This window comes from Vombatus ursinus, unplaced genomic scaffold (assembly GCF_900497805.2).
Source record: "Vombatus ursinus unplaced genomic scaffold, bare-nosed wombat genome assembly UNPS02004827.1, whole genome shotgun sequence".
Lineage (NCBI taxonomy): Eukaryota > Metazoa > Chordata > Mammalia > Diprotodontia > Vombatidae > Vombatus > Vombatus ursinus.
The window spans coordinates 1,861,427-1,889,092 of record NW_020944605.1 but is presented as its reverse complement, the minus strand read 5'-3'; the positions used below and the strand labels follow the sequence as shown (position 1 = coordinate 1,889,092).

At 34.8% G+C, this 27,666-nt stretch overlaps 1 protein-coding gene across 1 annotated transcript in view; it reads left to right on the top strand.

Moving 5' to 3' along the window:
• The window catches only part of DMD (dystrophin), a 2,133,690-nt gene that overhangs the window by 647,054 nt on the left and 1,458,970 nt on the right, over nucleotides 1-27,666 (top strand). The window contains exons 21-22 of the mRNA XM_027841994.1: nucleotides 11,985-12,130; nucleotides 12,845-13,057. Coding sequence (XP_027697795.1) covers nucleotides 11,985-12,130; nucleotides 12,845-13,057 — 359 coding nt within the window. The remainder of the gene's footprint in view (nucleotides 1-11,984; nucleotides 12,131-12,844; nucleotides 13,058-27,666) is intronic.

Sequence of the window (27,666 nt, the reverse complement as noted above, 5' to 3'; positions counted from 1 at the left end):
CAAAAGGCAGCAGGTATACTTTAAAGATTTCAGTACTTAGAAATGCTCTTTTTTTGGGTAGAAGTATACATTTTAAATTCAAGTTTTTCTTCCAAGGGATTCAACTTGTCCTCTACCACTCTTTAATTCTGGTAAAAGTCATTTGAAGTGAATTTATTTCATACATTTCTTGCTTTCTTTGGTATTTGCTTTGTCCTACAAGTAAGAGTTTGTTACTTTGGATGTATTTTCTTCTCTTCCATTTTCTTCTGTATATTCATGTTAATACAGCATGGTTATACTTATTCCTTGCGTGCTAGGAATAAAGTGGAACTGAAGGTTCTTCTACTCCAGTTCCCCTTCCAACCCTTGCTTTTAGTGTTTTCTAGAACTTAGGTTTTGGAGAAAAATATTGTTCTATAACCAGCAGACATATAGACTCTTGATAACAATGCTTTATTGTAAATCTCTGAGGATCTTGGGAGAAAGTATGAAGTGCAATAGTGAGGACCAGTGTTATTTAGCAAACAGGAGATTACCAAAATGGAAATGTTTTCTCTTCCCTAACCATATGGGATCATGAACATGAATAAAGCATTCTAGACGGAACATTGTAAACACTCTCCCCATTTCTTGTTAAAACACTTTTAGGTTTCCCTGACTGAATTACCAGAAGTTGTTGTTAACATGTTGTTAGCTAATAGTCCTGATTACTTCTATGTCTTTGTGAGGAAAATTTTCCGCGAAAGACATCTTTTTGTTGTGTTGTCTTCTACTGAACTTCAGGTGTAGTTAATGCTACTTTACTGTTTGCCTGTTTTCAGAGACCATGAAGGGGCTGATTCTGTTTACTCATTCTTTCAGTTGCTGGACCTGGAGTCAGGAAGAACTTGGTTCAAATCCTGCCTCCAACACTTGCTAGCTGAATAACCCTGGGCAGATCACAACCTCTGTCTGCCTCAGTTCCCTCAACTGTAAAATGGGGATAATAATACCATCCACTTTCCAGGTTGTTGTGGAGATCAAATGACATAATATTTGTAAAGCCCTTAGCACAGTGCCTGCAAGATGTTTGTTGTTGAATCATTTCAGTCATACCTGACTCTTCATGACCCCATTTTGAGGTTTTCTTGGCAAAATACTGGAGTGATTTGTCATTTCCTTCTCTAGTTCATTTTACAAATGAGGAACTGAGGCAAAGAGGGTTAAGTGCCTTGCTCAGGGTCACACAGCTAGTTATTGTCTGAGGTCATATTTGGACTCAACTTGTCCTCTACCACTCTTTAATTCTGGTAAAAGTCATTTGAAGTGAAATTAAAGATGAGTCTTCCTGACTCTAATCCTGGCAATCTTAAAGCTCATCTGTAATTCTTTATGACAGTTTTTTTTAAAATATGGTCTTGAATGAAAAAAGGAGTGTCATCACTGCAATGACCTTTTTCCAATTTTTACTACTCCAGTCTTTGTATTATTTTGCTCATGAAAGCTATTTTTCTTCATATAAATGGTAAGCAGCTGCTTTTTAAAAATGGTCTTACAGTTCTTTCAGCTTCCAGAAACCCATTTCACACTGTAAGAAAATCAACAACAGCCCCTACAGGTACCAAGCATTTCTGAGGTCTATGCTTATTTAGTGAGGATTAGGCTGTTTTACAGCATTCCTTGTGTGTGTGTGTGTGTGTGTGTGTGTGTGTGCGTGTGTGTGTGTGTGTGTGTGTGTGGTACTTGCAATTGTTTAGCATTAAAAAAACTTATTTAGTATTTAATTTTCCCCAGTTATATGTAAAAAAAATTTAGACATTTATTTTTAAAACATTGAGTTCCATATTCTCTCCCTTACTCCCTCCCCACTCCTTGTTGAAAAGTCAAACAATCCAATATAGGTTATACATGTGTAGTCATGCAAAACATTTCCACATTAATGATGTTGTGAAAGAAAACATAGACAAAAAACTCAAGAAAAATGAAGAAAGTAGAAAAAAAAAGGATGCTTCAATCTATATTCAGACATCATCAGTTTTTTTTTTTTTTTTCTGGGGATGGATAGCATCTTTCATAAGTCCTTCAGAGTTGTCTTGCATCATTGTATTGCTGAGAATACCTAAGTCATTAACAGCTGATCATCTTACAGATTGCTGTTAGTTTATACATAGTACATTTCACTTTGTATCAGCTCATGCAAGTCTTTCCAGGCTTTTCTAAGAGCATCCTACTCATCATTTCTTATAACACAATAGTGTTCCATCATAATCACATACTGCAATTTGTTCAGCCATTTCCCAATTGGTGGGTATCCCCCTAATTTCTAGCTCCCTGCCACCAGAAAAGAGTTGCTGTAAACATTTGTGTACATATAGGTCATTCCCCCCTTTATTTTTTATCTCTTTCTGGAGATTGGTATTACTAGTGGTATTACTGGGTCAAAGGGTATGAACAATTTTATAGCCCTTTGGGCATAATTCCAAATTAATTGTGGGTTAACAGTGGGGGAAAATTAGTCATATGGGTTCTAAGAATGTCCTTTATCCATATGTCTTTAACTGAATTTCAAAGAGGATGAGAATTTTATGACTCAAATATATTTGAGTTTGTCTTTTGGTAAATTATTCTACAAATGAGGGAAAGGTTTTAGAAAACTAAAAAAAAAACTTTTTTCCCAGCAGGCATAGATAGTTATACAGATTTTGGATATTAAATTACATATGCAAAGATCTTCATGGGGAAAGTGCCTCTAGGCCATATGGGATCTGTGTTCCTCTCCTTCTATGGCTATATTTCTGTGTTTTCTTCAAACTGTCACAATTCACTTTTGAATATCTGCCTAAATAGAAAAGGCATGTTGTCACTATTTTCTATGAAGAACTTGATTGATATCCAAAATCTGTATAACCATCTAAAATCTTCTAAAATTCTAAAATCTAAAAAGTGAAGATCTCAATGATTTCAAGTGATTTTAAATGTTGTCTCTGATTACACATTGGAACATATAAAACCAACCCCCAAATGAGTATCCTGTTTTCTTACTGCCTTGGTAGGAAGCTTATCCAGCTCAGGAGGGAGCATAAGGGAAAGAATCTGAGAATACATTTTTCCAACATTCCTTTTGGAGTGAGACTAAAGGGAGAGTGAGAATAGAAAATCTAGTAAAATGTGACATAGAAGTAATGCTAATAATTCATTGTTAATTATTAATACTTAAAATTATAAGTGATCCCAATTCATTTTTCTATTATATTTACAAAAATAACATGATAAATCATTACCATAATAAATAAATTATATTTGATAAAGATTAAATCAAGGAGTTTGAGTTAAGCTTTTAAAGAAAATTGGGATTCTAAGAGGCATTCCAGAACATGAGATGTGGAATGTCTTGTGTGAGGAATAACAAAAAGGCTAGCTGTCCCAGACCTCTGAGTGAGTGGAAACTAATATATTCAATTAGCAAGACAGTCAATCAATTAACCAACAAATATTCATTTAAAACCTACTAAGTGCCAGATACCATACTAAATACTGGGCACACAAAGATAAATATGAAACAATTTTACCCTTGATATTCCAGGCTGGAAAGATAGATTAGAGGCAGGATACAGAATGCTTTAGAGGTCATGGTACTTCACCCTAGAGGTAATAGGAAGCCCCTAAGGATAATTGTGTAAAGAAGTGATATGGTCAGACCTGTGTTTTTTTTGAAAATCACTTTGAGAACTGTCTAGAGGATAGATTAGAGAGGACAGAGACAAGAAAGGAATACCAATTGGGAGGTTATGGAATAGTCAATGAAAAATGAGAATCTGAACTAGGTTGGTGACTATTTGAGTGGAAGGAAAAAGATAGATGTGAGAGATGTTACTGAGGTACAATTGACAAGACTTTATCAACCAATTGAATATGTAAGGTGTGGGAGAGTGAAAAGTTGAAGACAACTCGAGAAAGTTTGGAAGAAGGGTTGATTATGGTCAGCAATTAGAGCATAAAACAATACAATTAATTGGGATGGAAATAAGGTAGATTTTAGATACAAGAAATGAATTATTTTCCCATGATATGACTAACAAAGATAATTAAAAAATTTGTTGAATTCTATCTTAGATTTAGTTTTCTTTAAAAAAGGGGGGGGGAAGTATAGTGAGGTCAGGTTTGTACATTAATTTGAGATACAGTAAGCACTTGGTGATGTTGAACTGGAGCTAAAAAGAGACTATGGCTAAATAAATAGATTTGGGAGTCACCTACCCATGGTAATGGTTATTAAATCCATTGGAGCTAATGAGGTCACACAGAAAATGTAAGAAGTGGTGGGGAGAGGCATGTAAGGAAGGGAAGGGAAGAGAAAGGAGGGAAGGAAGGAAGGAGAGTAGAGGAAAGAAAAAGAGAGAACAAATTCCATCTGAGAGCCTTGGAGTGCCCCCACAGTTAGGAGGCAGGATATTGATGATAATGCAGCAGAGGAAACTGAGAAAGAGCAGTCAGATAGGTAGGAGAAGAATCAAAAGAGAGTAGTATCATGAAAATACAGGGGAGAGTATTCAGGACAAAGTAGTCAATGGTACCAAATATTAGAGATGTTAAGAAGGATAAAGATAGAGAAAAGACCATCACATTTGATAATTAAGTGATCATTGGCCACTTCCCCCTTCATCTAAAAGCTTGCTTTATAATTATTTGTTAAATTAAAATTAAGTTGACATTAGCATGTTTAAAAGTTATCTTTTTTCTGGAGTTGTCTGGAAAAAAGCCTTCAGCAATTAAGAGAGTTGAGGACAAACTACCATAAGGGAGACCTTTTTTCATAAAGTGTGTTTGAATTTCAACAGCCTAAGCCCCAGAAAATGTGTCTTCACAGTTAAGAAAATCAGAATGAGTTATTATGGTGGAAAAAAATTTTGGAGGAATAATCTAATCAAGGTCTGTGTGTAAAATGTGGGGAGGAATCTCAGGCCACAAACAAAACCACATTTTTAGTTAGCAGGCACTTGCTTCAACATTTCTCACAGTTATGGAACTGGGGAAAATTGAGCCCTTTCAGAGCAATGAATCCCAAAGTATCAATGAACATCATGGCATATTTATGTATTTCCAGGCATAAGGGGTGATCTCAAGAACAGGAAGCAAGCAGGCTTTAGTGAGCTCAGGGTTTCAAGGACACATTTAGTACTCACCTCAGGGTTTATTGTCCTGGGAACTGACATTGAGAAGTAAAGGGATTAAGGAAAAAATTATACAGTTCATCTGTGCAGATGACTTGAAATCCTCTATGCTCCATGTACGAGAATGTGTGGAGGGACACAGTCATGTCAGAAAAATAAGGACCTAATCCTGGAAAGACAACTTTTATGAGAACTCCAAGAGTTGACCAGTAGTGGTTTTGAGTAGCAATGAAAAATAGTTCTGTCATTTTTATAAGTTTCTAAACGATAATAGCTATCTTATTCTTTAGCCCATTCTCATTTCTAATACAAGAGAAAAAATATTTATGCCTTAAGGGTTACTATTTTAAGCATTGAGGATATAAACCAAAACAATAAATGGGAAAGCAAAAGTAAGGCAGATTTTAGGTAGAGGCAACAAATTATTTTCCCATTATAGGAGTAACAGATTGTTAAGCATGTTATCAAATTCTACCTTAAATTTTGTTTTCCTTAAAATTTTCTTCTTCAAGCCTCCTGCCTGGTAATATGCTTTAAGTTCAGCTATTTTACCAAAGTTCACCTTTTAGCTTTAAAAAGTAAAATGAATCCAAATGGATGCTAATTTTCTTTGTCCTTAGCTGTATCTTAGGATAAGACTAAAAAACTGAACTAACTAAAAAAGTTAGTTCAGATGTTGCTGCTAAGTCATTTGGGCCTACCTCAGAGCAGAGTTGAAAACACAGGATCAGTCCTCTATAGACCTAAACATGGTACTGCTATAAAAGCCTCAGATTTTAGAGTCTATAGAATTGGTTAGAATAGGGTATAGAATTTCAGATCAGCCACATAGATAATTTCTTGTGTCACCTCCAACTCTGTGATTATGTGAAGACCTAAAAAAAAAAAAACAAACAAACAGTAAATCTTACAAAGAAAAAGATTCCAATTCCTGTGTATACCTGAAGAAACCACAGGTCTGGACCCGGCAACATTGTCATAATATTCCAAAGCAAGGGTGTTCTGTGATTATAGATGCCAAGTTAGAAACAACTTACATTCTCTCTAGTTCAATTCCCTTGTATTTTAGTTTATGAAACTGAATCCCAGAGAGATAAAATTACTTTCCCATAGTCATGTAGGTAGTGTCAGAGCCAGAATTAGAACAGAGGTCTTCTAATGATTCCAGTCACAGTACTTCTTCCACTGTACCTGCCTCTCAATGTTTTCTAATAAAGTTGATGAGAAAAAGACAGAGGGGGATATCATTAGGATATCAGTGGAGTGCACAGTCTTTCCTTTAGTTATATCTCATATGGACCCATCACTAGCCTGTCTTCTTTCATATGAATGAATTATATATTTCTCAGTTGGGGTCCTTGTGCTTTTGTCTGACTTGTGCTGAGAGGCTGGTGGGGTGTATCTGCATTTCTCCATGGCTACAATGAAGCATATGGCAGTCTGGCAGCTGGAGGCTGCTGGTTTACCAGGGCTATGCTGAAGCATGTGGTGATTCGTGGAGATGGAGTTTTCAGGTTCCTCTGGCTGTGCTGAAGCATGTAGGTGCCCTGTTGTTGGTGTTTGTCTGCCTCGCTGCACTGGGGCTCAAGATATCCTAATGGTTTGCTGAGGTGGGGCTTACTGCTAGCATGTTGGGATGCTTCTTGTCCTGAACTGTTCTCCCTTTTTTCTTGAGTGAGACAGACCATTCCTACCAATCTTCCAGGTTTCTTGGGCAGAAAGATTGTTTCACCCCATCTTTTTGTTGGTTGTGCTGTTCTAGGATTTTGGGGGGGGGTTATTTTATGGGTGCTTGGATGTGAATATGAGAGTGTTATGGTCATTTACTGATTCTTCCACCATACTTGGCTCCCAGAAGTCGAAAAACATATTTTTCTGCCAAAAATCACAGAGTTGAATCATTCTCCTTACCTAAAGAATAAGTGGGTCAAAGAACAAATCATAGAAACAATCAATAACTTTATTAGAGAGAATAACAACAATGAGACAACATACCAAAATTTATGGGATGCAGCTAAAGCAGTACTTAGGGGAAAATGTATTTCTCTAAATTCTTACATTAACAAAATAGAAAAAGAACAGATCAATGAATTGGGCATGAAAGTAAAAAAAAAATAGAAGAAGAATAAATAAAAAATCCTCAACTGAGCAAATTGAAAATCCTGAAAATCAAAGGCGAGCATAATAACATTGAAAATAAGAAAACTATTGAGCTAAAAAATAAATCTAGGAGCTACTTTTATGAAAAAGAAAACAACAATAAGATAGATAAGCCATTGGTTAATTTAATTAAAAAGAAAGAAAACCAAATATTCAGCATCAAAAATGAAAAAGGTGAAATCACTACCAATGAAGATGAAATTAAAATAATCATTAGGGAATATTTTGCCCAATTACATGCCAATAAATCTGACAATCTGAGCAAAATCAATGGAATATTTATTAAAATATAAATTGCCCAGATTAACAGATCAGGAAATAGAATGCTTAAATAACCCCATCTTAGAAACAGGAAATTGAACAAGCCATTAATGAACTCCCTAAGAAAAAATCTCCAGGGTCAGATGGGTTCACAAATGAATTCTACTGAACATTTAAAGAACAAATAATTCCAATTCTATATAAACAATTTGGAAAAATAGGCAGAGTCCTACCAAACTCCTTTTATGACACAGATATGGTGCTGATGCCTAAACCAGGAAGAAGTAAAATAGAGAAAGAAAATTTATATAACAATTTCCTTAATGAATATTGATGCAAAAATTTTGAACAAAACACTAGCAAGACAATTACAGCAATAATTATAAAATTATAAAAACAAGGATTATACACTATGACCAAGTGGATTTATACCAGGAATGCAGGGTTGGTTCAATATTAGGAAAACTATCAACATAATTGACCATATCAATTACAAAACCAACAGAAATAATATCATTTCAGCATCAACAGATGCTGAAAAAGCTTTTGACAAAATACAGCACCCATTCCTATTAAAAACCCTAGAGAGCATAGGAATAAAGGGAGCATTCCTTAAAATTATAAGCAGTATCTATCTAAAACCATCAGCAAGGATTGTTTATAATGGAGATAACCTAGAAGCCTTCCCAGTGAGAACATGGGTGAAGTAAGGATGCTCATTGTCTACCACTATCATTCAATATATACTAGAAATGTTAGCTATAGCAATAAGAGAAGAAAAATAAATTGAAGGAATTATAATAGGCAACAAGGAAACAAAACTATCACTCCTCGTACCTGATATGATCATATACTTAGAGAACCTTAGAGAATCAACTAAAAAATCACTTTAAATAATGAATAAATTTACCAAAGTTGCAGGATATAAGATAAACCCACATAAATCAGCACCATTTCTTTATATGACCAACAAAGTCCAGCAGCAAGAGATAGATAGAAAGAAAAATTTCATTTAAAATAACTGTAGGCAATATAAAATAATTGGGAGTCTACCTGCCAAGACAAACTCAGGAACTATATGAACACAATGATAAAACACTTTTCGCACAAATAAAGTCAGATCTAAACAATTGGAAAAATATCAATTGCTCATGTGTAGGCCAAGCTAATATAATAAAAAATAACAATTCTGCCTAAATTTGTTAACTTATTGAGTGCCATACAAATCACACTACCAAAAAATTATTTGATAGAGCTAGAAAAAATGACAGCAGAATTCATCTGGAAAAACAAAAGGTCAAGAATACCAAGGGAATTAATGAAAAAACGAATACAAAGAAGATGGCCAAGCAATAGTAGATCTCCAACTATATTATAAAGTAGTAATCATCAGAACTATCTGGTACTGGCCGAGTGGATGAGTGAAATAGATTAGTTACATAAGACACAATGATTAATGACCATGGTAACCTAGAGTTTGATAAATCCAAAGACCCCCAGCCTATGGGATAAGACCTCACTATTTGATGAAAACTGTTAGGAAAACTGGAAAAAAATATACAAAGTAGGCATAGACCAACATCTCACACCATATACCAAGATAAGGTCAAAATGAGCGCATGATTTAGACATAAAGGGTGACACTATAAGCAAACTAGAAGAGCAAGGAATAGTCTTTATAGATAGATAGATAGATAGATAGATAGATAGATAGATAGATAGATAGATAGATAGATAGATTTATAGATAGATTTATGGAGGAGGGAAGAATTTGTTACCAGAGAGAGAGAGAGAGACAGCATAAGAGATGTAAAATAGATAATTTTTGACTATATTAAATTTAAAAGCTTTTTCACAAACAAAACCAATGCAACCAAAATTAGAAGGAAAGCAGAAAGCTGGGAAACAATCTTTACAACAAGTATCTCAGATAAATCCCTCATTTCTCAAATATATAAAGAACTGAGTCAAATTTATAAGAATATTAGCCATTCCCCAATTGATAAATGGTCAAAGGGTACAAATAGGCAGTTTTCAGATGAAGAAACCAAAGTTCTCTCTAGGCATATGAAAAAGTGCTCTAAATCACTTAGAGAAATCCAAGTAAAAACAACTTTGAGGTACCACCTCACACCTATCAGAGTAGCTAATATGACAGAAAAGGAAAATGGTAAATGTTGGAGAGGCTGTGAGAAAATTGGGACACTAATGCACTGTTGGTGGAGTTATGAACTGATCCAACCATTCTGGAGAGCAATTTGGAACTATGCCCAAAGGGCTATAAAACTGTGCACACCATTGATCCAACAATACCACTACTAGGTCTCTATCCCAAAGAGATCATTAAAAACAGGGGAAAAGACCCACATTTACAAAAAATATATAGCAGCTCTTTTTGTGGTGGCAAAGAATTGGAAATTGAGTGGATGCCCATCAATTGGGGAATGGCTGAACAAGCTGTGGTATATGAATATAATGGAATACTATTTGCAATAAGAAATGATGAACAGGCAGATTTCAGAAAAATTTGGAAAGATTTGTGTGAACTGATGCAAAGTGAAATGAGCAGGAAAACATTGTACACAGTATCAGCAATATTGTGTGATAATAAATTATGAATGACTCAGCTCCTCTCAGCAACACAATGATCAAAGCCAGGTACAAAGGACTCACAAAGCAAAATGCTATCCACATCCAAATAAAGCACTGATGGATTCTGAATGCGGATAGAAGCATACTTTTTTCACTTACTTTATTCTTTTTTTGTGTTTTTTTCCCTTTGCATATGTTTCTTCTTTCACAACTGTGATGGATATAGAAATCTGTTTTACATTGTAGCACATGTATAACCTATATCAAATTGCCTACCATTTTAGGAAGAAGGGAGGGGAAGGAAGGAGGGAGAAAAATTTGGAACATAAAGTCCTTTAAAAATGAATTCTAAAAATTCTCTTGACATGCAATTGGAAAAAAAGGAAAATACTATTTTATATATAATATATGTGTGTATGTATGTATGTGTGTGTGTATATATATATATGTGTGCGTGTGTGTGTGTGTGTGTGTATGTGTACAGAGAGAGAGAGAGAGATGTATATTCTTATTGTACTTGTCCTATTGGCAAGCGTTTGGGGAGGGGAGGGAAAGAAATGTGAATTGTAGATTAGAATCTCAATACTGATTATTCCTGAATGTTCCTGATTATTGTAGCCTGTGGAACCTAAAGTTTTTGGTAGCATATCATAAAGGAAAAAACAAAAGAACATTGAATTTGGAATCAAAGATGCTGGCTGTGTGACCATGGACAAGTCACCACCCCTCTTACCCATAGTTTCATCATGACAACATAGAGATAGTAACATTCACACTAACTAACTCATAGTATTGCTATAAGAAAAAAAACAACAGTAAAACATCACAGAAATATAAAGTATTGACTTTATAATTATTATTAATACCCAGTCTCTACCTCAGTTCCTTTTCTCTCTAGTATTAGGGGCATGCTTTATGCCAAGTTATGTGTTTGTGTATGTATATATGTGTACATACACATATATTTATGTTTATATACATTTGAGGAGGCATGTTAGTAACCCATACTTTCTCACTTTTGTAGAACCACAAAAGTTACCCCGCATCTTTTTCAGCTGTGTTTTCTTTCTTCATTCCTGAAATAAGACCAATTGTGAAGGGCAGAAGTGAGCAACGGAGCTAATGAATTGCTTATGTCTCTAGCAGATGTTATCTATTTAAGACATCTGCAATGTCAGTTTAATTGGTATAATACAATAAAATCTAACTTAAATTCTCTGTTACATTAACATTATATGATTTTAACAGATGTACTAAAATGAAAATTGGCATCAATAGATAGTTTAAACACATTAACATTGGCTATAAAAATGATTACTCCCCTCCGACAGGGTACTAAAAATTAAATTTTATCATTGAAAGGAGAGAATGTTAGAAAATAAGACAACAGGCTTGCTGAGACAACCTGTTGTCTTCACAAATTGTTGTTTTTATATTGGTTGCATATTTTAGTTGGGATACGTCATGTACTATTAAAACGATGTTAGAACAAGCTCCCTCCAATATACCAATGGAGCTATGATCTCTTCAATGTAGACATTCCCTCCAGTCTTTTGTATGTCGTATACTATGTATGTCATATACTATGCACACCTGTCAATTCTGTAACACTGTTGCCTGTATGTGAAAATATATTTAGATTTAATACAAAGGCAAAATCACAAGTAAAAGCAAATGAAATATATTAAAACAGTTAGAAAAAAAATTAAATATTTTCCAGTCACTTCTATCTCATAATTTTTAAAAGACTGATTTTTATTTTTGCTGACAACTTTGGAGAACATAATAACAATTTTGAAGCCATTTAATTTTTTCTCATTTTTCTCCCTTTGGATGAAGCTTTGGACAGTTTACCTCCTACACATTATTTGGAAATGATGAATACTATTCTTACATGTATCCAGCAGTCAGAAACTAAACTGTCTATACCTCAGGTAACTGTCACTGAATATGAAATCATGGAGCAGAGACTCAGGGAGTTAAAGGTATGTATCTATTTGCTGCTTACAAATAACAAATTGTAGGAACATTCTATTAAATGATACAAAGAAATTCTAGGTGACATTTTACTAATGTCGACTAAATAATAATGCCACATACTGTAGATTGTATTTATCTTGAAACTATAGTTTTAAACTCTTTCTAGATAAGAAATAAAAGCTGTTCTTGAAATTATCTTCAGTGAATAAAGATCAAGCATTTGCTTTATAGGTTAATATGTATTTTCAGAGAAATATTCAATTAGATTTTTGGTAAAATTATATTTTTTCTTTGAATTCTGTTGTAATTCTTTTCACATTTCCAGTCAGAGAAGAGAAAAAGGGATTCCACCTATAAAATGTAGAGCTTTCTTACTCCTTTTTATCAATCCTTCTTTCTCTTTGTCCCTTCCTTATCTCCTTTCCTTCCTTCCTTTTTTCCTTCTTTGCTTTCTTCCTTTGTTCCGTCTTTAATTCCTTCCTTCCTTTCTTCCTTTTTTCCTTCTTTCCATTTATCTTCCCTGCCTCCTTCCCTTATGTTTCTATTATATGTAAAAATGATAAATGAAAAACACAAAAATTAAATTACTATTTAAAGTAATAATTTAAAAATGAAAGTTCATGTAATTTACCCATACTTAGGTATCATTTTAAAATGTGATTTTGTTAAGTGAGACTGTACATTTTGTCTTAAATATGCCATTGATTTCTCCATCACAGGCTTTGCAAAGTTCTCTTCAGGAACAACAGCCAGGTCTGAATTTGCTCAGCACAACAGTGGAAGAGATGTCAAAGAAAGCTCCACCAGAAATTAAGAAAAAATATCAGTTAGAACATGAAGGCATACAGACCCGTTGGAAGAAGCTATCATCTCAGCTGGCAGAACACTGCCAAAAGCTAGAAGAACAGATGACTAAACTACAACAATTCCAGGTTATTAGAGGTTTTCTCCCTATATCCTTCTTTCCTTTCCCCCTACCCTTTTTTTACTCTACTCTCCACTACTAGATCTGTTCTATGAAACTTAGTCAGAGGGGCACATGACCTCCAAAGTTCTTCAAAACCAGTTCTAAAATATAAGATTCCTTCTCAGGAGAGAAACTAATTAAGCATATTTCAGTGCCAACTTCTCATTAAAAACAGTGATTTGGCTTCTACTTAGTATTTTCCTTGAACATCAACCAGTACTCTCACCGATGTCATCTTCATTTAGTTTCATTTTTTAATTTATCCAAGTAATTTTGATGTCTTTAAAAATCATATAATTTTCTTTATCCTTGTGTTTTATGAAATATAGATATTGCTTTTCTTATGGAAAGGTGACATTTAAATACATATGATCTTTGCTTTTATATAAGGTCTTTAAATAAAACTATCTACAACATGAATTATTCCATTGTTGGCTGATATTGTTTAGATCAGGCAATTTTATTTTTGATTTTTTTGTATACTTTTTGAGTTTTTATCTGTTGATATCAACACAAAATTCACAGCCAACAAGAATTGCATCTAAACCTTGCCTATTTAATTCTGGTGCCTTTAAAATCTTCCACTTGACCAATTTACTTAGGTATAGTCCATTGCTCAGACAATGGACACAATCTGTTACTAGGTCCATATTCAAGGAGTTCCCATTTGGTCTAACATGTAGGGCCTTATATTCTGCTAGCATAAACGTAGAGTCACCTTCCTACTTTGGCAAGGCATTGATTCTGCTTTTATTCAATACCTGTTACTGTGGCCAAAAATGATAATGTTCTAGGTTTAACCCTTTTTATCAATAGAATATTTGTTCAATAACTATTCCCTTTTTTATATATGGCATTCTTCCCCTATTTTTGCATTTGCTGGGAATCTTCCATGATAGAAATTGTTTCTCATCAACCTTCTCAATGAAGAAGATTAGCACCTTCTTATCTGTGACATCAGAAATGGGAAACCAATCAGATATATTTCTCCCAGCACATGTCTGCTTCCCTCTATAAAACACCTGACTCTCTTCTACATAGCTGCTCAAACTTGATGTGTGGAATTAGTCAATTTTTTAAAAAATAATTAATTTTATTTTTACAAATCATTATTCTCTGTCATTTCTATTCCCTCTCCCCTATTCCTCCTTCCTCATCTTACCAATTAAACTTAAAAAGGAAAAAGTATGTATACATACATACACACAATAAACATACATAGACCAGGAAAACTAATCCCACATTGGCCATGTCCAAAGATGTATATTTTGTTCTTCATTTCAAATCCATCATTTCTCAGACATGCTTCATCTTTGGTCCTATAGAATCGTAGTTTCTCCAGGCTTTGAAAGTTGTTTTTCTTCATAATATTATTGTTATTCTATAAATTATTCTACTAGATTTGTTTATTCTGCATCAATTCATAGAGGTCTTCTAAGATTCCTCTGAAACTGTCAGTTTTGTTACTTCTTACAGTGCAAAAATGTTCTATTGCATTCATGTACCATAATTTGTTTAGTCATTACCAGGTGAAATCTCCACTGGTTTTTTGCTGTGAGAAAACCTGCTATAAATATTTTTGTACGTATAGAAGATGGATTACTTTGGAGAAATGAAGGCGAGAGAGTTTGGCATAGCCTGAGTTCCTTTCATCTAGAGCATTGCTCCCTTTCCTCTTTGCATTGAATGTGATGATCATTGAATCCGATTTCAGGACCCTTCATAACCTGTACCCACCAGAGATCCACTTGCATACTTGTCATGCTGGTTGATGATATTCTTAGCCATATACTTTCTCTTTCTTCTTTTGCCCCTTTCCCAAGTGTCCCAAGGTAAGCACTTGTGGGAGGCAAAATATCCCAGCAGTAAAAACAACAAAAGCCTATTTCTTTTCGCATTATCATTTACTTTGCTTTCTTGTGGAAATCTCTAAGTTTCTTTTTTTTTAAAGCAGCTACACCAGCCTGGACTACCTTCTAACTGTACTATACATGCAACTAGAGTCCTACACTCCTATAAATGTTGTTTCTGCTATCCTAGAATAGGATGTGTCCATTGTAAGCAAAGCATTAATTTTCTTTATACTATTCCAACAAGTAGTCATTTAGTCTATAAGGAGACAGTACTGTTTGATGTAAAGAGAATTGGGCTAAAAGTTAGGAGAAAATATTTCTTATTTCTGCCACTAATTTACTTGTGTGAACTTTGGCAATTCACTTTATTTCTCTGGGCTCATTTCCCTGAATATAGCAGTATAGTAAGTACAGTAAATGGTATCTATTCCAGTACACAATATGTAGATTTCCCATTAGCTCCAACATTTTTACTGGCTATTCACCTTTTCTCCCTCCTCATCTGTTTCTTGGCTTTCTGGTACTTCCTTCAATTTCCAACTAAAAACTCACCTTCTACAAGAAGTGTTTCTTGATCCTAAATATTGATTGTCTCCAATGTATCATGTATCTATCTTGTTTGTACACAATGGTTTGTTCATGTCTTCCCTATAAGACTGTGAGCTCTTTGAGAGCAGGGACTGGTTGTGTGTGTGTGTGTGTGTGTGTGTATTTGTGTTGTTTTTATTATTTTGTTTTGTTTTTACCTTTCTTTATATCCCCAATGTTTAGCAGTTTCTTAATAAATGCTTCTTGACATTCTATGATCCTGTGACTTCTAGTGATTAGAGTCTACAAAGCAGCCTATTCTGTTTTTGAGATGGCCCTAATTATTAGGTAGTTCTTCATAATGTGCCAAAAATATATCACTATTGTTTCATTTCATTGATCTGAGTTATATTCTCTGTAACCACACATAATAAGGTTAATACCTTCACCATGTCACAGTTCTTAAAATGCTAAAGACCACAGATACTATTGCTGAATAACATGTATTTGTCAATATATGAGTACTCAGATGTCTTTGTCAGTTTGCACACAGTTTTGTCCTTAGTAACTTCTTGAAGTTTATAGCTAAGAATGGCTCCTATATGTTAAATGCTGTGAGTAAGAAGCTAGTTTATGTTCATTGTACCACATGAGAACAAACTCTGCTGATGTTAAAAAGGAAGATTTTTTTTTTAATACAGTGAGTCAAGAAGTTTCATAACTATGCCTATGCTGGGTTTTTATAGTTTTTACCAATTGCTAGTTTTTGTCATATTCGTTCTAAGTAAAAAGCTTGCATACTTAATTGTATCACTACATATATACGTTGTTGGCATATTTTAGGAAAAGAGTTCTAGTGAGTCAACTTTTTTAAAGAGATAGCTATGAGCAATTATTGTTTAGTTTGAATATTTTTCAGGGGAGAATAGGAATGTCAATTTCTGAATGTTGCCATGTATTTTAAGAAGCATTTTGAGATTATATATATGTATCTACTTATGTATATGTATATATAATATTTTGATATATTAAGAACCAAGAAATTAATATGTAAAAATTAATGGCATTTGTTCCAGTTATTTTTTTAGTTATGCTCCTTTAATGAGGTCTTGCATTCTAAAGAAATTATTGGTCCCAACAAGTTCATCTTTCCTCTATAATTGGTAATGATCACCCTCCCACCCCCATCCCCTGGCTTTATCTATCATTTTATTTTGAATATCTGTCATAGTACAGGATATATCAAAGCCTGCCTCCTAAATATAAAATGTGTGATGTAAAATATATCATGCAACATTTGATAATATATAATAACATATATAATAGGTAGTAAGCGAACATATATATCATGCACCTACAATGATACAAATCCAGGAAAGCCATAGTCCTAATACCCTGTCAAGGTGATTAACATTTATTGTATTTTTAGTGTATCTGTGGATTTCTTTTACCTGGTAAAATAAATTCATCTGATTTAATGAATGATGAAAATCTGATAGTGTATCTACTTCTTTTTTCAACTTAATTAGTATTAATTATTTTTAAAAACTTCTTTTGGGCTTCCTTTTCAACTTATGGCATAACTTAAAATCATACCTTGAACTCCTAATTCTTTGAATTATTCCTTGAGTTATTTGAAAACATATTTAAAGGAATTGACTGTAGAGCTTTTATAGAATGCCAGAGTTTTACAATGGAACAAGATGCAGGTAGTAGAACCATATGAGTTCATCTGTGTTTGTATTAGAAGCTATGTTGCATAATGATTAAAGACAAGGATTACTATCCCTGGCAGAACTGACTTTTGGTATCTCTGGGAGGTAAGTGCCCAGGCTAGTAATTTCCTAAAAATGACCCTTTAGCTAATTCTTTGTTTTAGTAGTATAGAATGTTTTCATAAATGTGCCATCATATCACTGTATTTTCTTCCAGACATCCTTTTATGAACCTTTTCTGGATTCCTATAGCTTCAGTTTGAGGGATAGCTTTCTCATTTTTGTTGTTGTTGTTGTTATTTAGTAAGATCTATGGCCTAACATCTCAAGCTAGTATGGTCAATTAAGAACAAGGTGTTCTATTTTCTAAACTAGGTTCTTTATTACCAAAATATAATATTGAACCTTCCAGAACTCCTAATAATGTAAATGAAATTTTAATGTAACATAGAATAGACATAATTGCCTAAACATGGCTAGGAATTACAGATTGAACTTAGAGTTAGGAAGGCCTACTTCAAATTGTGTCTCAGATGCTTATTAGTTCTATAATCCTGGGCAAGTAAATGAACTTTGAATTTCATTTAAAAAAAGATGACAGTGATATCTACTTCACAGAGTTATAAGAACTCTATGGAGAGCTAAGAAATAAATTAAATGTATGTGTGTATACATATATCTATGTGTAATACTTTGAAAGTTTCAAACTACTATTTGAATGTTAGCTATTATTATTCCTGTTTTTGTTGTTATTGAAACAAACAGCTCTATGCTCAAAGCAGGACATATTACCTTCCTATACACTAAACAGATTTCCTCATTATCTCAAAGTTATTGATTCTGTTTTTTAGAAGTCTTCTATATATCTATGTTTACTTTACCCAATATTTCCACATTCATGTTACTGTTTTTTTGTTGTTGTTGTTGCTGCTGATGTTATTGTTTAAATATCACAAGCACTAACAACACCTATATGATTTCAGCAAATGGATGTTCCTATCTGGTAAAGGTGTGAATATGAAAATGCCATGATCTCTTTTAACATCTCACATTTGCATAGTACAAAAGTAAAGTAAGACATTTTACTCACAACAACCCTGTTAGGGGAGTATATATATTATCACCTCCATTTTAAAGAAGTATTTTCAGTTCTGAAAAGTGACTTTTCTGGTCAAATGGCTAAGTGATTTTTGTGTGGACACATCACTAGTAAGTTACTTAAGACAGGAACTAAATCCTTGTCTCATCAATCTGAGACATCTAGGGTTCTATTAACTAAACTATACATACTCTTGGCCTGATTTAAACTGAACTTAAAAATCACAAAGTCAAAAAAATAACAAAACAATATCTCCTCTGTCTTTGGCTTTTTTTTTTCTCCAATGAAAAGTTATTGGGTAAGGAACAAGGAATGTATTCTGTTTCATGTTTTCCTTTTCTCATTCTGAACACTGAAGGAGTCTATCTATTCCCATTTGTATGGAAGAGTTAATTATTGACTTGCTTCTATGAGGCTAATTTTAATGACTGTTGGTTGACTATAGGAAAAAAAAAACATTTTGACCTGTTTCTTATAAGGAAAAAATATTTAAGCATTCTTATTTATATATTAATTAACTGTATTATTCTCCATAGTACGATATTTGAGGAAATGTTTTAGCTTATTTTTCATATAGTCAATACTTTGATGAATCCTTGAGGTCATTGATACAACAGTTAATACTGCCAACAATTCAGATTTAATGTCCTGTGTGACTTTTGTTCATATCTTCCTCTCACCCCATGACCAGACCACTTTCTCTTTCAGTCATATATCTCTGATGACATCCTTAATGGCACTTTTTTGTACAATTCTTTGTTATTAATGAGTTTTAGCCAGCATGTGTGACTCCATTGGCTTTTGTATGACTTGCAACTTTAATTCTTCAAAGATGTCTTACATATGACTAATTAGTTATGCCTATCTGATTTTACATGAGTTCCTACGTATAAGTAAAAGTAGAAGCTTCTATAAGCAAAACTCCTGAATTCTGGAGGATGGGAAATCAGAAAAGAAGTTTGGACTAAGTCCCAACTATAATGTGCCCACCAGTGTCAACAGATATAAACTATACACATATATAAATAATGTATAACTGTGGTTCCTGGTATAATAACATTACACATATATGATGTATTATTTATTACAAACAGACAACCCATTGGTAAAGAGAACTAGAGGATGATCCTCAGCATATTAATTAAGAACCCTCTGAAGGTTTTATGGGAGATATGAACAAAAGTCACATGAGATGAAAGGAATAGATGTGGTATGAAATACATAGTTGAAGAGATTAAATGCATCATATATATGAAATATATATATATAATATATACATATATTTTTCAGTGACTTCTCATTACTTTAGGGGTTAATGATTATCTATTTGACTATTTCATCCTATGGTGATTAAGGGACTTTTTCTATCCCTCTTTGCCTCAGCTCCTATTTGAAGGCTAGAAATATCTCCAGTTTATTCAAACACATCGGTCCTCCTCTCTCCTGTTATTCTTCCATGCCAAACAAAATAACACATTATCTAGTCAATATTTTGGTTGCAACTCTTCTTCCTTTATACTAAAATAAATTAATATAGCAGTGAAGATCAATAAATAATCACAGAAAAAAATAATTTTTGACTGCCTGGGGCTACAACCCTTGGGGAATAGAATAGAATTTTTTCCCTCTTAATCATTGCATCCCTAGAAAAGTAAGTAGGTAGTTAGGATAGTGGATGGAGTACAGATGCCTCCCCATGGGTGCAGGAGGGGTTTGATGTATATGTGGGCATGTCTCACAAAAATCAATCAAGAACTAATCAACAAACACTTATGAAAATTTTACTATGTGCCAGGCATTATGCTAAGTGCTGAGGATAAAAAGATAAAATAAAACCTACATCTGCCTTCAAGATGCTTATATTTTAATGGAGAAAATACCATAAATGAATTTGTATATGATAAAAACATAGTAGATGGAGCATAACCTTACTGGAAGTGGTACTAGCAGCTGAGTTGACCTGGAGAAGTCTCCAATGCCTCATCTAAGGGAAAAATGACCCTTAATAACTAGTACAGGTTCCATTGTTCCCTGAGAAGCTAGACAAGCTTCAAATATAGGCATAGTAATGCAGGTGATACACTGTGTTGGATGATCACTACTAACCTAGCTGAGTGATAAGTTTGTCGCCTTAAGGTGACAACCAAAGTGACAGCCAACACTGATGTATGTATGTGTGTGCATATGTGTGTGTTTGCATATATATGTATGTGTGTATATGTTTATATACACACATACATATATATAAACAATATTTTGCAATATTTGTCCTTGGAGGTAGTACCCCCACTAATTATATATATATATACCTATATATGTGTATGTATGTATGTGTGTACATGCATATGCATATATGCATAAGTGTATGTATGTGTGGGTGTTAGAAGCACTATATTGATGAGGGCAAAAAAACTAATTTTTGTGACAAAATTATAAACTGTCTTTTGAAAATGACCATGTATAAATGGGATAGCATGGTTTTGTTATTCTATTTCATGTCAATATTTTAAAGAAATTATAGTAATGATCTTATATCATATAAATATATGATTATAATAATGAGCTTTCATAGCTCATTTACCAAAATCATTATTTGTGAAAGTATTTTAGATAGGAATCATTGAAGTTACAGCCAACCCTTAATATTTACAAAACATTGTGAATCATTTTGTGTGGTTTTTATTGAGGTTATAGTCTTCATGAAGAAAAGGTTCAAAATTAATTTGATTTATTTAGATAATTAAATGTTTTATAAGAATTTAAATTTAGAGGTCCTTGTAGAAATGACAACTGAAATCTGATTATAATTTAAGTGTACATGTACTTCTGGAAATGAAAGTGAATACTAATAGCCTATTATAAAAAATAATTATCATGGAAATAATTGACCCTTCCCCCTTTAATGAAATACTTCTTTAAATTAATCAAAGAAAATATATAAATTAAATGCAAAACTTCATGCCACCTTACATATATTTGAGGCTAAAAAAAATCCTTCCTAGATTATAACAAATTGGGGCAGTTCTCCTTGGCTTTGCAATTAGAGAACCAAAATCTAGAGTCAATATGTACATCCCAGCACAGTGCTTTGCATATGGCAGATGTTTAATTTTGTTGAACTGATTTGAATAGAAGTGCATTCTATAGCGTCAAAGGTGATGCAGCAGGAAAAGGAAGTGGTGTTTCTATGGGAATTAAAACAGAATTGACATCCATATAAATATCCCAGATCAGCATTGCAAGATCCCTTAACCAAAGAATAACTTATACCTGGCAATATTTCCCTCACCCTTTCCACACAGAACTGTTAGGCAAGATTTTATCCTTTGGTCATTTTTTTTTTCTCCTTAAAATATGCACTCCTACCTTGATGTCCACTATACATAATGAAGTCCTTGAAATCAGGTACTGTCAAGCTCCCTTCTTTGTCTGCCTAGCTCTCACTATAAGATTTTAGGATTTAGTGCTAGAAGGGTTTGATTATTACCTAGTTCTCTATAGAACATGGGACCTGGAGTCAAAAACACCTGAATCTGAATACTTCCTCCAGCACTTACTAGCTGTGTGACTACAGTCAGGTCATGTAACTTCTCTGTGTCTTAGTGTCCTCATTTGTAAAATGGTGATAATAATATCTGTTTTACAAGATTGTTGTAAAAATCAAATGACTTAACATGCATATATAATATCTGGTATCAGAGACTTAGACATGAAGGAGCCCTTAGAGGCTGTTAAGTCCAACTCCCTTGTTTTACACAAGAAACTGATTTTAAAAGGGTGTGTATGGACATTACCTAGTTTTATGTAGAGCAGAAGACCTGGAGTCAAGAAGATCAAAGTTTGAATTTTGCCTCAGACACTTACTAGCTGTGTGACCACAGTCTAGTCAATGTTTTGAGGAAACAGAAAGATTGCTAGGTGGAGCAATGGATAGAGCACTGGGTCTGGAGCCGGGAGGACTCATTTTCTTGAGTTCAAATTCTAACTTATATTCATTAGGGTAGTGGAAATGTCAGAAGAGACAAGGTAGCATATTCAAAAGATGTTGCAAAGATGAGACTGATAGGCCTTGGTAACAGCTTAGAGATGGGAGGTCCTCTGGCACTCACTAGCTGTGTAACTTTGGGTAAATCACTTACCCCTGTTTGCCCCAGGTCCTCATCTGTAAAATGATCTGTAAAATGGCAAACCATTCCAATATCTCTGACAAGAAAACCCAAATGGGGTCACATAGAGTAGGACATGACTGAAATGACTCAACAATAACAAACATATTCTCTACGTTTAAATTTCCAAAGTCTAATTAAATTGATAGTCAGGGTCCCCAGGGCACTACTGCTATGTCACCTCTCAGGGATCTAAGGTTGAAAGATTACACTGAAAGGTTGGGGTACAATGTGATTCATCCTCTAATCGCATATCAGTCAGACATCAGGAGGTGCCTCTACTTTCTTTCCTCTCATTCTCTTCTTAACCTCTTGCAATCTGTCTTGCTTATCAATCCACTGAAATTGCTCTCTTCAAAGTTACTAATTATCTCTTAGTTGGCAAATCCAAAGGCCTTTTCTCAATCCTCATTCTCCTTGACCTCTCTTCAGCCTTTGATGATGTCGATGACTCTCTCCTCCTTGATACTTTTTTTTTCCTATGTTTTTGGAACACCATTCTCTCCTGGTTCTCTTCCTACCTATTTGACCTCTCCTTTTCTTTTCTTTACTGCATTGTCTTCCAGATCATACCTTCAGGGCTCTCTTCTCTCCTCCTTCTATACAACTCTATACTACTTTACTTGGTGATCTCATCAGCTACTATGGGTTTAATTACCATCTCTATGCTGATGATTCTCAGTTTTACTATTCTATCTCAACCTCTGTACTGACCTCCAATCCTTCATCTCCAATTGCCTTTCAGATATCCTGAACTAGATGCCCAGTAGACATGTTAAATTCAATATATCCAAAACAGTACTCATTATCTTTTCCCCCAAAACCTTCCTCCCTCCTACCTTTCCTATTACTTTAGAGGGTAAGACCATCTTCCCTGAGGAGCTCCTCATGCTCACAACCTAGAACTCATCCTGGATTCATCACATCTCTCACCTCCCATCTCTAAGCTGTTACCAAGGCCTGCCCGTCTCATCTTTGCAATATCTTTTGAATATACCGCCTTGTCTCGTCTGGCATTTCCACCACTCTAATGAAGTCCCTTATCACCTCATGCCTGGATTTTTTTCTGTAGCCTGTTGGTGGTTGTGGTGCCTGCCTCATCTGTCCCCACATCCTTTAAGAATTTGAATGTTATACCACTTTGTACATGTATGTTTAATATTGATATTACTTCATTGTCTATGGTACCTTTTAGCAAGATATACTTTCCTTCCTTAGCTGTTTTAATTATGTCTATTTTTGCTTTTATTTTGACTAAGATCACAATTGCTACCCCTGCTTTTTTTTTTTTTTTTACTTCAGCTGAAGCATAATAGATTCTTTTCCAGGCCCTTACCATTACTTGTGTGTGTGTGTCTCTGTGCTTCAAGTGTGTTTCTTGTGAATAACATACTGTAGAATTCTGATCGATATTCTAGAAATTGTGATCCCCTCTGTTATCCACTTCCATCTTATGGGAATGTTCATCCCATTCACTTTCACAGTTATAATTACAAACTATTTACCTCCAACCTATGTTTCCTCCTATTTTTCGTCTCTCTCCTTTCACCCTTTCCCTCCTTTCCAGTGTTTTCCTTCTGTCTACCACTTCCCCAGTCCTCTCTGTCATTTCCACCACCACCACCTTTACTTAATCTCCTCCCCTTCTACTTTCCTGTTGGGTAAGATAGATTTCTATATTCAACCAACTGTGTTTATTATTCCCTCTTTGAGTCAATACTGATGAGAGTAAGGTTCAAATGATGCCCATCACCAACCCTCCCATCTTTCCCTCCACTGTAATAGGTTTTTCATGCCTCTTCATGTGGAATAATTTACCCCATTCTACCTTTCTCTTCCTTCTGTACCCATTGTACTCCTTTTTTTATCCCTTAATTATTTTTATGTCATGCCCTCAAATTTACCTTACATCTATATTCTCTGTATATGTATATTCCTTCTAGCTATACTATTAGGGGTACAATTTTATCATCTTCCCAGGTAGGGATATAAACCATTCTGCTCCGTTGAACCCCTTATGTTTTCTTTTCCCTTTTTACTATTTTAGGTTTCTCTTGGGTCCTGATATTGGAGATCAATTTTTTTGTTGTTTATTGTGTTCTTCTCCTTATGAAAGTTGAAATTCTTCTATTTCATTGAATGACCATATTTTCCCTAGGAGTATTATGCTTAATTTCACCATGTAGGTGATTTGTGGTTATAGTCCTAGCTCCTTTGCCTACCAGAATCATGTTCCATTACCTCCATCGTTTAATGCTGTAGCTGCTAAGTCCTGTGTAATTCCTATTGTGGCTCCCCAGTATTTGAATTGTTTCTTTCTGGCTACTTGCACTATTTTTTTCCTTGACCAGAGAATTCTGAAATTTGACTGTAATGTTCCTTGGAGTTTTTTTTTGAGATCTCTTTTATGAGGTGATGAGTGGATTCTTTCAATGCCTATTTTGACCTCTGGTTTCTGCATATCAGGGCAGTTGTCTTAGGTAATTTTTTTAGGCAATTGGGGTTAAGTGACTTGCCCAGGGTCACACAGCTAGTAAGTGTCAAGTGTTTGGTCTGAGGCCGGATTTGAATTCAGGTCCTCCTACTTCAGGGCCGGTGCTCTATCTACTGTGCCACCTTGCTGCCCCAAAATACTTGAACCTTTTTTGGAGGGGTGGGGCTGGGCAATGGGATTAAGTGACTTGCCCAGGGTCATGTAGCTAGTAAGTGCCAAATGTCTGAGGCCAGATTTGAGCTCAGGTCCTCTCAACTCCAGGGCCGGTGCTCTATTCACTGCACCACCTAGCTTCCCTGGTAATTTCTTAAAAGAGGTTGTCCAGGTCTTCTTTTTGATTATGACTTTCAGGTAGCCCAATGATTCTGACTGTCTTGCCTGGATCTATTTTCCAGGTCATTTGTCTTTCCAATGAGGTATTTTATATTTTCTTCTATTTTTTTTCATTCTTTTGAATTTGTTTGATTGATTCTTGATGTTTCATGTAGTCAATAGCCTCCACTTGCCCAATTTTAACTTTTAAGGAGTTGTTTTTCTCAATTCTTTACTTTTTTTTTCCTATTTGGCCAATTGTACTTTTTAAGGAGTTGTTTTCTTCAGTGGATTTTTGTATCTCCTCTTCTATTTGGTCAATTTTACTTTTTAAGCAGTTGTTTTCTTTTTCCAATCTGTTGATTCTTTTTTTCATAATTCTCTTGTATCACTCTCATTTCTTTTCCCAATTTGTCTTCTACCTCCCATATGATTTTTAAGCTCCTTTTCTGAGCTCTTGCATGAGTTCTTTCTGGGCTTGAGGCCACTTCCCAATTTTCTTTGGGGTTTTGCCTATAGATGTTTTGACATTGTTATCCTCTTCTGAGTTTGTTTCTTGGTCTTCCCTGTCATCATAATAATTTTCTATGGTCAGATTCTTTTTTATTTTTTGGCCTTTTCCCTTTCTTTTAAATTTGAGCTCTGCTCCTAAGGTGGAAGGGGTACTGTCTCAGGTTTCTTGTGCTAGGGACTGAAGGCCCTAGCTGTTTACCTGGTGCTGTACTGAGGGCATGGGGTGGGGGGGGGTAGCTGGCACTGCTGGAGTCCATAGTGGTCTGGCAGCTTACCTGGTGCTGAGCTGGGGTCCTAGTGCTGGTGTCTGGCATGTGCTAAGGCCACTGGGACGTTTTCTGCATTTCTCCATGGCTACGCTGAAGCAATCTGGTTACTGGAGGCTGCCAGTTTGCCCAGGCTACTCTGAAGAATGTAGCAGGGGCTGTAACTGGTGGCTGCCTGTTTGCTTAGGTTCCCACCTTTTTACCCAGGGCTATGCTGAAGCACTTCTTAGAGCTGGAGTCTGCAGGTGCCTCTGTCTATGCTGAGGTATGTGAGGGTGGTGCTGGTGTTGGTGTTTGCCTGCTCCACTGCACTGGGGCTCAGGATCTCCCACTGGTTTGCTGAGGTGGAGCTTGCTGCTGGCTTACTGGGAGACCTCCTGTCCTGGACTGTACTCCCCTTTTATTCAAGTGAGACAGACCTATATTGCTAAACTTCCAAGTTTTTTGGGCTAAAAGATTGTTTCGCCCTGTCTTTTTGTTGGTTTTGCTGTTCCAGGATTTGTTTTGAGGCACTAGTTTTTGGTTGTTTGGAGGTGAATATAGGAGAGTTACAGCAATTTACTGCTTACTCTCCATCTGGGCTCCTGGAACTTGTTTTCCTGAATTAGCTTTTAGAACCAGGTATTCACTATGGTAGTATAGTTGGTATGAAATATCTCCCCACAGTGTCTGTGACACACTCTCCCACAAGTTGATACATAGTTCAGGGGAAAGTGGGGTCAAACTTAGATAGTGTATATTGCATAAGAGTAAATAACAACTCCTAGAAAAATATTTATCTACCTTTGCTCATCAATTCCAGACTTATCTTGAGCTTCTAATGCAGACTCTGTAGTCAGTCAGCCACTGATGTTGTAGAGGACATTGCTGAAATGCTAATGAGAATTTCAAATCTTTTGGTCCTCATTTTTTCACAAAATCCTCCTCCAGTGAAGGGGTGACAGACTAGACAAAAGCTCTCCCCAAGTGATCCCTTCTCAGGGAAGATATCCCTACCTCTTCACCAACAGACACTAAAATCTGTTAGATTTTACATTAGTCTTTTTTTTTAATAGGGGAACAATAGTGATTGACCAAGTAAGTCCCTCAAATTAGAAGAAAAAGTTTCTTGTTTCACCTAGTTGATTTTTTTTTCTTAGTTGATTCCTACTACTTGTTCACATTTAGTTTATGCTTCTGATTGATTTAATTGGGATGCAGCTTCTCACATTAAATGAGGTTAGGTTATTGTCTAGGCTGGCTTCTACCTTTAAATATGAATGACCATTCTTTACTAAAGAAGGTTTAGGTTCAAATACTCCATTGTTTCCACAAAGAAAATCAAAACAAGACAACAAATATGTTTTAACTCATCTATGAAAATGGACAATAAAATGAAGAAGCAGTTAGGTCATGGCATTAATGTGATATTTAGTATTATCCATATTTTTTCCTATTCCTTTTTTGATTTTTTAATAGTCACTGTCAGAGTACTTTGAGTAATGTTCCAATGTCCCTTCTAATTCTAAAAAAGTGAAAATTAAAGATATATTCATGACATCAAGAATATCAAAGTGACAACATCCTTAGAATCAGCAGCAGAGTCAGAATCTGCATCCAGAGTCTTTGGTTCCAAATCCAATGTGCAT